Source organism: Rhyacophila brunnea, unplaced genomic scaffold, assembly GCF_057557595.1.
Source record: "Rhyacophila brunnea isolate RB1 unplaced genomic scaffold, BYU_Rbru_1.0 scaffold_20, whole genome shotgun sequence".
Lineage (NCBI taxonomy): Eukaryota > Metazoa > Arthropoda > Insecta > Trichoptera > Rhyacophilidae > Rhyacophila > Rhyacophila brunnea.
In genome coordinates, this window is record NW_028232860.1 from 10,826,975 (window position 1) to 10,840,202 (window position 13,228).

A 13,228-nucleotide genomic window follows, 5' to 3' on the forward strand; every position below is an offset into this window, starting at 1 on the left:
GCCGGATATTTTGTCTGTTATATCCAAAGTCTTATATCAAGGTTCTACTGTATTTGATAAAAACCATCTTCTATGGAGATGGGGCCTAAATAATTAATAAAATTTATTTCAGATTACATGGTAATTTGTAGCAATTAGAAACCAGAAACCTGTGCTGTGAAACTCGTCTTAACTGCAACATCTTTAGGATATCATGGAATATTTACCATTGTTTTAAGGAAACGAGTTGATAAATGGCTAGAAAATTACCTGGTCTTCCTTAGGTAATGCGTGAAATGGTCGTGGTTGTCCCCCCGGATGTAAAGAAGGAAACTTTTCTATCTCCAATTGCTGCTGAATCCTTTGATACTCGCTGCGACTAGCTGGTACTAAAATTAAAACCAATTCAGATTTTGTAGTATATCATCTTGATTACCATAAAAGGCAATTATGTCAGCGTATATTATTTAACTTACAATAGTCCCCTCTCCACACCCATTCCATACTACGTTGGCATGTGGCGCCGGGTCGGTTAAGATCACATACTGCACAAATACTTGGGTTTACCATCGCTGAAGGTTGGAGCCTAAAAGCATTAGCATTAGATAGGTTGGAAATATTTTATTTTTATATTTAAATAAGATAAATAAGTAGGTATTTATTTTACTGCCATTCTGAAACAATTTTTTTGTCAGTAAATTATTATACACTTCGTATGAAATATGTAAATAAAAAGAAGACAAACCATTTATTTTATTCAACGAATGTAACATTCTATATTATTGAATATACATCATTTGAAAACATCTCATGCTTACACCCATTTGGAAAAACACACTGGTGAGGATCCAGATGTAACAGGTTCAAATAACGTCGAGTATCGTATTTTTTTTCTTGTGGGTATATAATATATGCATGAGATGTTTTCAAATTATGTATATTTAAAAAGTAGACATATATACAAAATAGGATTGTTTTATCCACTGCCACCATTATTAATGCATCTATTGCATCTATGCACTATTAATGCATCTGTGAGACTTATAAAACTTAAAACAATAAATTATTCGTTTGGTCGCTCAAAGAATGACGAAATTCAAATGAGGTCACAGCCATGAGAGTACGACCAAGAAGGTTTATTTTTCTAGTTTAAAAATAGTTTTATAGTATTTAGTTTTTTTAATACCCAAAATATGACAGTGTACACAAGTACCTCCCAAACTGTTGTCTTTGGGCGGCTTTATGGTACCTGAATGAACCTTTTTGAGTGACTCTGGTAGTCTCTTGTTAAGATCTTAACAAAATGTAGCCTTGCCAATTTCTGTTAACAATACCAGCATTGTATAATATAGTATATTGTATACCTGTTTGTTAATATAATATTGGGATACATAGCACCAACGTCCAAATGGTAAATGACTGGATTCTCCAATCGGTTTGGCTGATCCCTCAGAGCCTCTAGTTTGATTTTGAGTTTGGAGCACACTTCCTCAAAGTTGGTCACCATCTCCATCGGCACATTTTCTTCTACTTCTATGGCGTGTTTGAGAACCTTTTCAATGTTTTGGATTAGTTTGTCGAAAGCTTCTGGGACCAGTCTGAATCTGCATGGGATATCAGCTCGGAAAACACCTATCAATTTAAGTATTACCAACTTTTACAGTTAACTTAACCAAATCAATAATCTCTAGACATCATTTCAACAATACGTCTGGTCAAAACATCAATAAAGTAAATCAGGGTTCACACCTTACTAAATTTAGTCATTCATAAATAACTCTCATTTCTATGGTGACATAACCAGTTGAAAAATAAAAAAAAACATCTAAAAAGTCCTCCATCCAGACTCATCTGATTTCGTTGGTATTAGGACATCTGTAGGTGTATCGCGTGATGTAATTCTGTTGGGTTCTGCACGGTGATGTTGGATGACCGAGTCTAGCCATTCAACTATAAAATATTCAACCAAAGCATCCGCAGCGTTATTGGGTGGTTGTTCATCAGCCAGTTTAAAGGTCGATGCAAGAAGGTACATGTTACATATGTAATAGTTGCATTTTTTCTTTTCCTTACATTAAGGCTATACTTCAGCTGAGGCACGGTCTAATAAAATGAAAACTAGGCGATGCGCGGATTGTGCAAATGACACGAGCCGAACGAAATATGATTTGTCATAAAAATTCAACATGCGTCCTTTTTATGTTATGTTTATTATTATATTCGTAATAATAATAGTATATTCATTGACATGTTTTCTTTTTCAAGTACATGCGGAACGTTTTTTAGTCATCTTTGCACGATTTAAGAATATATTCCCCCGACGCCATCACGAAACAAATTGACGTGCAAAAAGGTCGACTATAGCTCTCCGAATGACAATGCGGCCAAAATTTCGTTCCACATACAGTTGAAAATTATTTCTCTTAATAGCCAACGCAAGTGATGGTGCTGGAGGTATGGTTAAATACATTCTTTTCAGAATCAAAAATTAATTCCCAAAATAAAATTGGAATATCTAGAGGCAACACCAGTTTAGTAGGGGTGGGTAGAGAGATTAAAATATACTGTATGTTAACTAATCAAATTAGAATGTTTAGAGGGTATTTAATACTGTAAACCATGACAAAATAAAACTGAAAACACTGCAAATTTGAATTACAACACAATTCGAATTATAGAATTTTGAATTAACATGGTTTTAGAGCACTCAATTTTAATTTTTTTATAAATATTACCTGATTCTAAGGCTTCCACGTGACCTCCGACATAAGTTTCTTGCTCCAATAAATGTCCATCAGGCGTCAGTTTGTTCAGTTCTTCTATTTGCTTATTCGGAAAGACGATATTGCCGTGGAACGCTTCCACCATCAGCAGAGATTCACATAAAGTCCCTGAACCCTTTCGCAATACCTGTTAAGTGGGATATATACCCATATTATTTGAGAGCATAATAATAAATGACATTGTGATGTAGTGCATCATATCATATTATGCATTGCTTTGGAAAGCTAAATACAATCTTCTCGGTGCATAAGGGATTATAGGATGCTGTGCATGACCTGGAAAGGATTCTTGGAGGCGCAGCATATACTACATGTAAGAAGCAAATTTAATATGGACAGTGCTCCATCGAAAGAAATTCGTTATACAGAATGATGACTAGCACCTCTGCTCCTTTAGTGAGTTTTATGGTATTATTACAAAATAATAGTAGTAGTAAAAAGGTAATACTATATAAGGTTCATATACTCTCAATTCTTGTCCATGGCATAGTGGTATAGACAATAAACAAGTAAATGACAGGGAGAAGTTCTGCATAAAATCAAAACTAGAAAATTTAAGTAGGTACTTCAATTACATTAGTGACATGTCATTTTTATTTATTTATATTACATGATCCCAAAAATGTATATTTACACACCAAGATTGTGATCCTAAGCGATATTTGAAGATGGTTGCTATAGAATATAATATGGCCGACGGAGGAGGTTCATACCGAAAATTATAAGTTATGTAACAGAAAAAATTTGGTGATTTCATCCAGTGTGTCCTCAAATTCGTTGTTAAGCTGCCCGATTCTCCTTCAGCTAATTTTCGAAAGAACGATCAACGGTGTATGTGGCAAAGGAAGATACCGCATTTTGTGGCTTAAGATTTGTATGTCTGCAGATTCACTGGAAGCAAATAATAAAAGTGAAGAACGCCCTGCCCCGTTGGCAGTATAAAAATAATAATAAATATTAATAATTTACCTCATCGGGTTCCTGCGGGATAATGGTGCAGAGAGCGAAGATAAACGGATGTACATATTTCATGTAAAGATAATAGGTTGCGACGGCGTCGGATACGGAATAATTGGACAGCACCTGTGGCTGCTCAACAGCCATTCTGCACATGTCTTCGGGGTCCAGTTCAACCGGATCGTATCTCAGTTTAGCTTTCGCGACAGCTTTTAAACCCTGTGATCCAACCGGTAGATAAGAATCACGCTTTACCCAACTAAAAAAGAATTTGGAAAAAAGGGTCTTTAAATCCATCAATGATTGCGGATCACATAGCACTACAAAAAACAAAACTCAATTCAAATATATATTAAGTATTCTTTCCATAATTGCAAATTCGAAGTGCGAAAACAATGATTATGGTAAAAAAAATTTTCATCCATGATTTGACATTGGTAAATAATTCATGAATTTTTTCATAGATTTACCTGGCGGCGCTTTTTAGTGGACTGTAGGAAGGGTATGATTTGGATGCTGGGGGGGGGGGAGTTATACAGGGATTCCGAGCACTAACCTTTAATGTTGATCAGGATAATGTTCATAGATGTACGTTGTTTTATAAAATCTTAAAATAGAGTCTGCTTAGGTCATTCGGTGTACTTTCGTGTATCTAATTTATATTTTTTTTGTATTTACACTTTTCTACTGCTAAATAACTTAATACTGATCTATTTCTTTTTTTATATAATACTGTTTTAATATTTCTTTGTTTCTAAATGTTATGTTGTGAACGTCTTAAATTAACAATTTCTGATGTTCACTATACATAAAAATAAATAAAATTTGAAATTTGTAATACTCTCACGGTTACAATGTCTTGGGATGAAGATGAGTTTATGATAGATGGTAGACACGACATTAGTGGTAACAAAGGTCGCACGATAATTTCTTGATGAGTCACCATGTGTTGCGGCGATCGACGCTCAAAACTTATGCCGGTAATGACGTCTCGACGAACAATGACTGCATTATTAATAGTGTGCCTGGCACACAAAGGATAATGGTGGGAGGTAGGTAAGAAATGTATTGGATTAGGGCTGCCGTAATTGGCCCAAACATTACCATAAACAGTCCATATGCATCGCGGGTCTGCACAAGTATGAACCTTCACGCGAATTTTGTTTGGAGAATCCAATTTCTCTCTTCATATCCAAGCCATGGATCTGGGCACGAGTTTCCACAAAGGGCCAATCAAAGAAGTCACCTGTACACAAAAAATTCTTTCTTAATATAACAGAAATGAACATGATAGCCGCTGTTAACCTAATTTGTTAATATAATAAAATATCACTACTAACAGTACACTCTCAGTAATCCACTGCTCGATTATCCAACAACTACTATAATCCGCCGTTATTTTTGTTGAAAGCACAAAATCAAGCTCTATAATTCGCCGGTATTTGATTGTCAAATTCAGTAGTCCGCCGCGTACAAGTATACAACACAGATGAGACAGGTTTATTTTGGAAACTTTTCCTTCGTAAAACGTACGTTCATCGCGAAGAAAGTAATGTACCAGGGAGGAGAGTGCCCAAGGACCACATCACAACAATTATACAAACTGAAGCTTTTGGTCCATAGGAAAAGCCAAGAATCCTAAGCCATTCAAGAATATCTGCCTCACTGAACAACTGGTTGTGTCAAGTGATTTACTGTTTAATACATATTTAGTTATAAACTTAGTTTATAAATATGTATAATTTAGTGAGTACTTGATTTTGATTATAAATAAAACCGTAATTTCATAGTACAAATTTCTCAAAAAAACTATTTTTACGAAATACCTCTTTTAATTTTTACCATATTTTGTATGTATGCACTATAATCCGCCGCTTTCACTAATTGGACACTTGTCTGGTCTTTGGGGTGGCGGATTACTGAAAGAGTACTGTACTTTGATTATAATTACTTCATTATAAAAATTTTACACCCACGGTGGCCGAGCGGCTTACGCGTTGGACGATCACGCCGTGGGTCCCAGGTTCGAATCCTGGGTCTGGCAAATACACATATTGTTTTTTCAATTTGTGTGTGAGTCAGGGTATGGACCTAATAGGTTGAGCAAGTGGCTGACATCCATTTCTCGTAAAAAACAAAATCTGTTAATACAAAAACCTCTACTCTGTGGAGGCCCATATGATCCTATTAGGATCGGACAAGGGGTCTAGGACGATTTGGCTCCGCGAACTGGCCTCCGCCGATTGGCCTCCGGTAATTGGCCGCCGGTACAATCGGACGCCGGCCCAATTGGACGCCGACCCAATTCGACGCCGACCCAATTGGCCTCCGGGAGATTGGACGCCGCACAGTTGAATTAAATGCGCAAAGGAATAGACGTACGTTACGATTTGTTGGAGTAAATAAGCAAGTCAGTTTAATATGCTTCTATCTTCTCAGTAGTTGTACCTTATACATTTCGCGCTTGACACATTTTTAATATAGATTAAGAATAATTATTATGCCTTATGATGTTTATTAATAGAAAATAATTCTTGCCTCGCTAAAACTTAAAGATGTGCATAATCAATTAATTTATTGTCTATACATGGGTACTTATTTATATTTACAACAAATATTAAAAATAATGTTAGATGTTAGAATGAAAATTACATTATATTTCAGCGTTGTATCGACTTAATATTATAATAAAGCTTAAACATGTATATTATTATGCATAAATGCGTATTTTAAGATAGTATGAAATTACAAACAAAATATTAAGTAAGTTATCTGCTAAGTATAAATAATGTTTCAGTAGTTTGATTGATAAACTACTTAGGTACTGGGTGCCGGACGAAATGCCGAAAGCCGAAATCCCGAATACCGAAATCCCGAACGCTGAAATCCCGAATGGCCGGAATCCCGAATGCCGAAACCCGAAAAATAAAAAAAATACAAACATCAATAATTGCGCAATTTTTGCAAGAGACACAAAAACCCATTTTTTGTGGAAATATAAAAAAAAATGTAAAATCCAAACATAAATAATTGCGCAATCGTGAATTGCGCAATTTTTGTAAGAGTCACAAAATCCATTCGTTCTACAAAATGGTCTCTCCTGAAAAAAATTGCGCAATCGGAAACCCCATTTTCCGCAAAAATGGGATTTGTCTCTCTTACAAAAATTGCGCTCACGATTGCGCAATTATTGATGTTTGTATTTTACATTTTTTTATATTTCCACAAAAAATGGGTTTTTGTCTCTCTTGCAAAAATTGCGCAATTATTGATGTTTGTATTTTTTTATTTTTCGGGATTTCGGCCATTCGGGATTTCAGCATTCGGGATTTCGGCCTTCGGGATTTCGTCCGGCACCCAGTACCTAAGTAGTTTATCAATCAAACTACTGAAACATTTATACTTAGCAGATAACTTACTTAATATATTGTTTGTAATTTCATACTATCTTAAAATACGCATTTATGCATAATAATATACATGTTTAAGCTTTATTATAATATTAAGTCGATAAAACGCTGAAATATAATGTAATTTTCATTCTAACATCTAACATTATTTTTAATATTTGTTGTAAATATAAATAAGTACCCATGTATAGACAATAAATTAATTGATTATGCACATCTTTAAGTTTTAGCGAGGCAAGAATTATTTTCTATTAATAAACATCATAAGGCATAATAATTATTCTTAATCTATATTAAAAATGTGTCAAGCGCGAAATGTATAAGGTACAACTACTGAGAAGATAGAAGCATATTAAACTGACTTGCTTATTTACTCCAACAAATCGTAACGTACGTCTATTCCTTTGCGCATTTAATTCAACTGTGTGGCGTCCAATCTCCCGGAGGCCAATTGGGTCGGCGTCGAATTGGGTCGGCGTCCAATTGGGCCGGCGTCCGATTGTACCGGCGGCCAATTACCGGAGGCCAATCGGCGGAGGCCAGTTCGCGGTGCCAAATCGTCCCATTCCCTCGGACAAGGTCGGAAAAAAATCAGTATTATTTTGTAAAGACTTCATAATGCTCAGACTGCAGACTAAGTGCAACTTCTATAATATTATGGTTGAAACACTGCTATGGCGATCTTCTTCAATGTCTGTTCCTCAATCAGGACATATAGACATGACGCAGTGCCTCCAATAATCCTTGTTGCTCGCCAGTCTTCTTGAACTTTCCTATGTTATGCCAGCATTGGTCCGCCTTGTTACTTTTAGTCATACCACCCACACACCCAGTGTCTTGCAAAGAACTGTTATCCAAGCTCAGTATGCGGTTGCTCTGAGCCTGCGTAAGGTACTATGACTCGCTACAAGCTGTATTTGGTTTTATCTGACTACATTCCCAAACATTCCACATCGAGTAAAATGTTTTGCTCCAACCATTTCCATTTGGATAGCAAAATCCTTTTGTGAAGTGCCAACTTGTGCACTATGCATTTCTAGGAATTTAAAGCTGTCAACATTTATGGTGGTAATCAATGATCGTGGTTATTTGGGGAACTAAAAATCCACATCTTTCATGTACATCTCACTGCTTCGTACTTTGAAATCGTACTTCAGTAAGAAGATTATTATAAATTTGTATGGGACATAGTAGAAGATATTGAATTCAAGAAAATAAACAATATATTTACCATTGTATGTCACAAAAATATGCGGCTTCACATCCAAAATGTGATCGAAGAATTTCTGCAGCAAAGCTTTTTCATTAGGTTCATTGTAGATTGCAAACAGCCTGAAAAAGTATTATAGTACCAATTTTTATAAATAATAATAACAGAGTCGGAGAGTTAACATATTTAAAATGTATAATGAGATTGCTTGTTAAAATAAAATCCTTGCAATAAGATTGGATAATGGAGATTTTATGGTATTTTCAGAGCATAAGCCTGGACATTCCTTAAACGTTGTAGATAATCTATTTATATAATTTTGAAGCCTTATTATCCTTTATATTTATTTTAAACATTTGACGACTGCATAAAGTATTTTTATTACGTAAAATAGTATTCTTTTAAGCCTCTCGATCTAACGTTTTATAACAACGCTGTCTAACTGGCGGCCCGCCAATATTTTTTTGCGGCCCGCGAGCTGTACAGCAAATTTTTCATCAATCAATGGGGAGCAAAACTTTGTCAGAATTAATATTTGACGTGAAATGTCCGGTGAAAGAAAATATAAAATTGTATTCAGAATTACCCATCATACATTAAAATATGAAAACATTTCATTATAATAATAAATATTAAAAATACTTTTTCAAAACAGAGAAATATACTGCATAATTTTTCAGCGCATAAAAGAAATTTGACAGCGCTGTTTTAGAATTTAGTCATATTTCAGTACATCATACGCATTTATAAAACCATTAGTAAAATTGTTGTTAACATTATATAGTGAAATATTTAAGATAAAAAAATATATTTATAATCTCTGTGATCCCAAATTTGGCAAGAATTAGGCATTTTATTTTTCAAAAAATGGGCATGATTACCACATTTGAAGATAATTCTAAAGATACTGATTGTAAGCTATGTTTTTGACCATTCAAATCGTCGCCGTAGATGTCAAGGGAGCCAGTCCACAAAATCATAATGCTGAGAAACAGGCGTGCAAAGATTTTGTGTGACAAATAAAAGTAACATTTTTTTATTGAACTTTTTTTTTTTTTAAAGATATAATGGTGAAACTTTGAACATATAATATACTTTATGGTGTTACCTTTTTATTATTTTGTACAAATAACTAAAAAAAATAGTGTCTTAGAAGTTATGTGTGTTATATCTCTTGACCACTGAATATTGAAATGTACAAAAAATGTAGTCAAAAGAGTTTTGTGGCTTAAATCCATTGACCACTGCATCTTTGATGATTTTAAAATGCTTTTGTATACTTTCTCACTTTCGCCAAATTTGTGGCTTGGCTCCCTTGAAATCTACAGCGACGAAATGTGACAAAACATCCTACGAATAATGATTGTTTTATAATAATTATTGACCTAAGAATAAGGTAGTATTTTTTTGAAATACGCCATTTCTTTTGCTGGAATGAAATGCCAATATGGTCTTAGCCACAATCAGATGAAGACCCACACGTTTCGAGTTCGCGGCGATCCTGTTCACGGTTACCTCCAACCGTTCGATCGTCGAGTCAAACATGACTGCGATAGTCTACTAATGAAAAATATAGCCTTCAATACTAATTGAATAGTAAAATTTCATTACCCTTCAAATTCTGGCTTGGGTGTGTATTCAAAATCCTCAACGTCAGTAGAAATAATCTCTCTGTTTGTGATTAGATATCCCTGAGCATCAATCATGTACGATATCATCATGATCTGGTCGGTCTGGACATCGGGAAACTTGAGAGGGAGTTTAGTTGTCTCAATATCGAACGCCAGGACTATTGGATCGGGTCTTTCCAGAAGGTCTGGCCGTTGGGTTATTATAGGCTCCTCGGTAATGGTGCCTCTCACTTTGACATTATACCATAAGCCGCAGAACATCTTCTTGTCAATTGAAACTCGCACGTGAAAAGGTACGTCATGCTCCCTAAAATTCAAAGAGGCGTACTTTGAAAACCATAATGACTATCAATGAATTCACAGAATGTTTGATTTAGTGATAATATCAAGTAAAAATGATTTAAAATCATAAATCACTATTTATGGAGCAGAATTTACAAGGAATTGACCTAATTTTTGGCAAAAATTAGGTCATTGCTCTGGATAAAACAATTGAAGAAAAAATATGAAGTATCTGTTGGGATTCTATGGGATTCTATGGGACCTACATAATATAATTCTTTAGAAAGATAGATATAATAATATGTATTTATGTGAATATAAAGTATTTTTTTATAAATGTATTTGTTTATTTATCCAATTTTCAGAAGTTATTTTATAACTTAACGCAAACAAAACATCAAAAGTTTGCATCAACAAATAAATAAAATAGGTAATCATCTGATTTTTTGTTGTACTTTGAAATTCAATCATATAAATTATTGGACATGTCGGGACTCTTATGGTTTAAAATATTTATCAGCGAGATGTCTGTCCAATCGTGTGTCAGATTCATCAGACTTGCGACACCTCGTCAAGTTGCATGATGTTTTCACGTGCCGGATAGAAATTTTAAACACAAAACTAATGAAGATTAAGAAATCATGGATTTTTACAGCATGTACGTTTGCATCGCTGGATCTTCACAGCCTTAAATATTAAAACAGTGGGGTCAAAACCTAGAATAAACGCAGTGGTCATTTTGCATAGAATATGTACCGTATATCAATGATGTTTTCCATGTGATCTGTAGTTTTCTTGGCTTGTTCCAATGCAGCTGCACTGGTGAGGGCATTTGTCAGCATCTCCGCGTAAATTGTGTCAGTTTTCTCTCTCTCTTTATTTTTATTGACAGCCGTGAGTATTTCTTTACGCACCTTCATCATATCGTTTAGTGACACGAAGGATAGTTTAATATATCGTTGCTTCAGGCCAGACAAATGGTTAGGCTAAAAATGAAAATATGAATAATATATTACATCCGTATGATAATAGGTAAATGATTGAAACTTCAGAGTAATAATATAAAGAGAGTGGGTATTGTTCGGCAAAATAAAGCCGTGGTGTATAATTTGTGTTGCTTCTCATTAAGGCTACCAAATTTAAACAAAACATAGTTGACCATATTTTCTACTAAATTAACTAAAAATGATTACCACTAACTTTATATTTAACACAAAAACAATAAATTTCAGCAACACTTGCTCGCAGTTTTTGTAGTCATTCAAATCAATATTTATCAGCGACTTTTCCAAAAAATATTTAATTCAGCTGTAGAAATTCCATCTTACTTTAACGCATATTGCGGAGATATAAGCGTGCCGAACGCTTTCTCATTCATACTTATGATTCGTTTTTGTTTAGGCCTTGTCGTGAATGCTTTGAATTTATAATTTGTCATGTTCATTAAGTAAAATAGGTTAATCAATTTTTCATAGTTAGGAATGTATGTGGATATTCCTATTCTTAAACAGTCATTTAGATTCTCATAGGTAAATCTGTATTTCGAATTTATTATGCTCATTGTTGAAAAAAATAGACAAACAAGTCCGTGGGCGCACACAACAGAATCCTTGCCCTAGACTATGGAGCACAACAAAAATTCCTAATATGAAATATGTATAAGACCCCTTTCTATATAGTAATTATTGTTTTGTTCAAGACCACAATCTAGATTCTTCATTAAAATATACAATCATTACCAACCAAATCAAGATCTTCTTTCTCCAAAACGACCATCTTAGTTATAACGCCGGCAAACTTTTTACTCAGGAATAAAATGACTTCTTGTTCACATTCTTTCCGAGCATTTATGAGGAAATAGGGCTGGAAGGCCAGGGAAACTTTGAAACGCGACCCATCCATTTCGATGAAGTAGTAATCCATTGCAGCCACCAGACGTTTGTCTTCGTCCAAGACTTCTGTCTATAAGAAACGATATATAAAATGACATGATATACAATTTCCATCCACACCGAAGAAGGTTTGGTAAATGTGGCGTAGAGGTGGCCATGAGCTTTTATACGAAAACAGTTTATTCCATGTAGACAATTATTATAATAAATACCTTTTCTGTCAGCGCATCGGCTTTTCGATCCAATAATCGTTAATTGAAAATTTGAAATTTTCATACATTTTGATTGCTACCATTATCACAAACTAAGATTATAATATGAGGTAATATAAGGTTGGGTAGGTTAGATTAGGTTAGGTTTGGTCTAAAAAGAAAGTTGTAAAATCCCACGGCCACCTCTGGGGCACATTTACCGAAGTTTTTCAAAGGCTTCAATATCTTAACTCATTGTATACGAGATATTTTTTCTTACTGTGTGCATATTGATGAGGAAGCCAGTTCTCTCAATGTGATCTCGAACCCTATCAAATCCATATTTGGAGTCAATTCTGTCATTCTCGAGAGCAATCCGTATTCGGGGTTCAGATTCCTCCCTAGAACATTAATAAAATAAGTATATTTCGTTTGGAAACTTTTAGTGCGACTTAAAACTTATTGGTATCCTAACCCAGTTCCGCTGTTTCCTCCTTTATCAGCTCGATATTTTCCTGTATTTTGATAAACCATGATGCGGTTTTCACTGTCAACAAGTAGTCATTCTTAATTCACATTTAAAAAACGAATTAGTGTATTTTGCAGTTGTACGGTTATGGTTGTGTCAGCGAGAACTTAAGTGATGATTTTGTATTGAAATGAAACGTCAAAAAAGAAGCGCGAAATTATTACTTGAAATATAATTTTATGGCCCCTCAAAATATTCGGGATACTTTATAAAACAGGATTATTATTTTTTTGTAAGCATATAAAAATAATGCTTTTCAATGAATAGATTATTTTAGTCGTACCTAATCTGTATGTCAATAGATCATAATATTTTAATTCTACTGTTGAAATAAAAAAAATATTTTTTTATTGACGGCGGTGTA

General features: G+C 34.4%; 1 protein-coding gene across 1 annotated transcript in view; it reads right to left on the reverse strand.

Moving 5' to 3' along the window:
* PolE1 (DNA polymerase epsilon catalytic subunit 1) overlaps window positions 1-12,991 on the reverse strand; it is a 40,029-nt gene extending 27,038 nt beyond the window's left edge. Inside the window, exons 1-12 of the mRNA XM_085948070.1 lie at window positions 12,811-12,991; window positions 12,616-12,736; window positions 11,996-12,214; window positions 11,009-11,238; window positions 9,951-10,277; window positions 8,361-8,461; window positions 4,824-4,965; window positions 3,732-3,978; window positions 2,715-2,889; window positions 1,344-1,611; window positions 456-565; window positions 250-368 (exon numbers count right to left, since the gene is read on the reverse strand). Of these exons, the coding sequence (XP_085804196.1) occupies window positions 250-368; window positions 456-565; window positions 1,344-1,611; window positions 2,715-2,889; window positions 3,732-3,978; window positions 4,824-4,965; window positions 8,361-8,461; window positions 9,951-10,277; window positions 11,009-11,238; window positions 11,996-12,214; window positions 12,616-12,736; window positions 12,811-12,869 (2,118 nt within the window). The 5' untranslated portion in view covers window positions 12,870-12,991. The remainder of the gene's footprint in view (window positions 1-249; window positions 369-455; window positions 566-1,343; window positions 1,612-2,714; window positions 2,890-3,731; window positions 3,979-4,823; window positions 4,966-8,360; window positions 8,462-9,950; window positions 10,278-11,008; window positions 11,239-11,995; window positions 12,215-12,615; window positions 12,737-12,810) is intronic.
* Window positions 12,992-13,228: the final 237 nt, after the last annotated feature.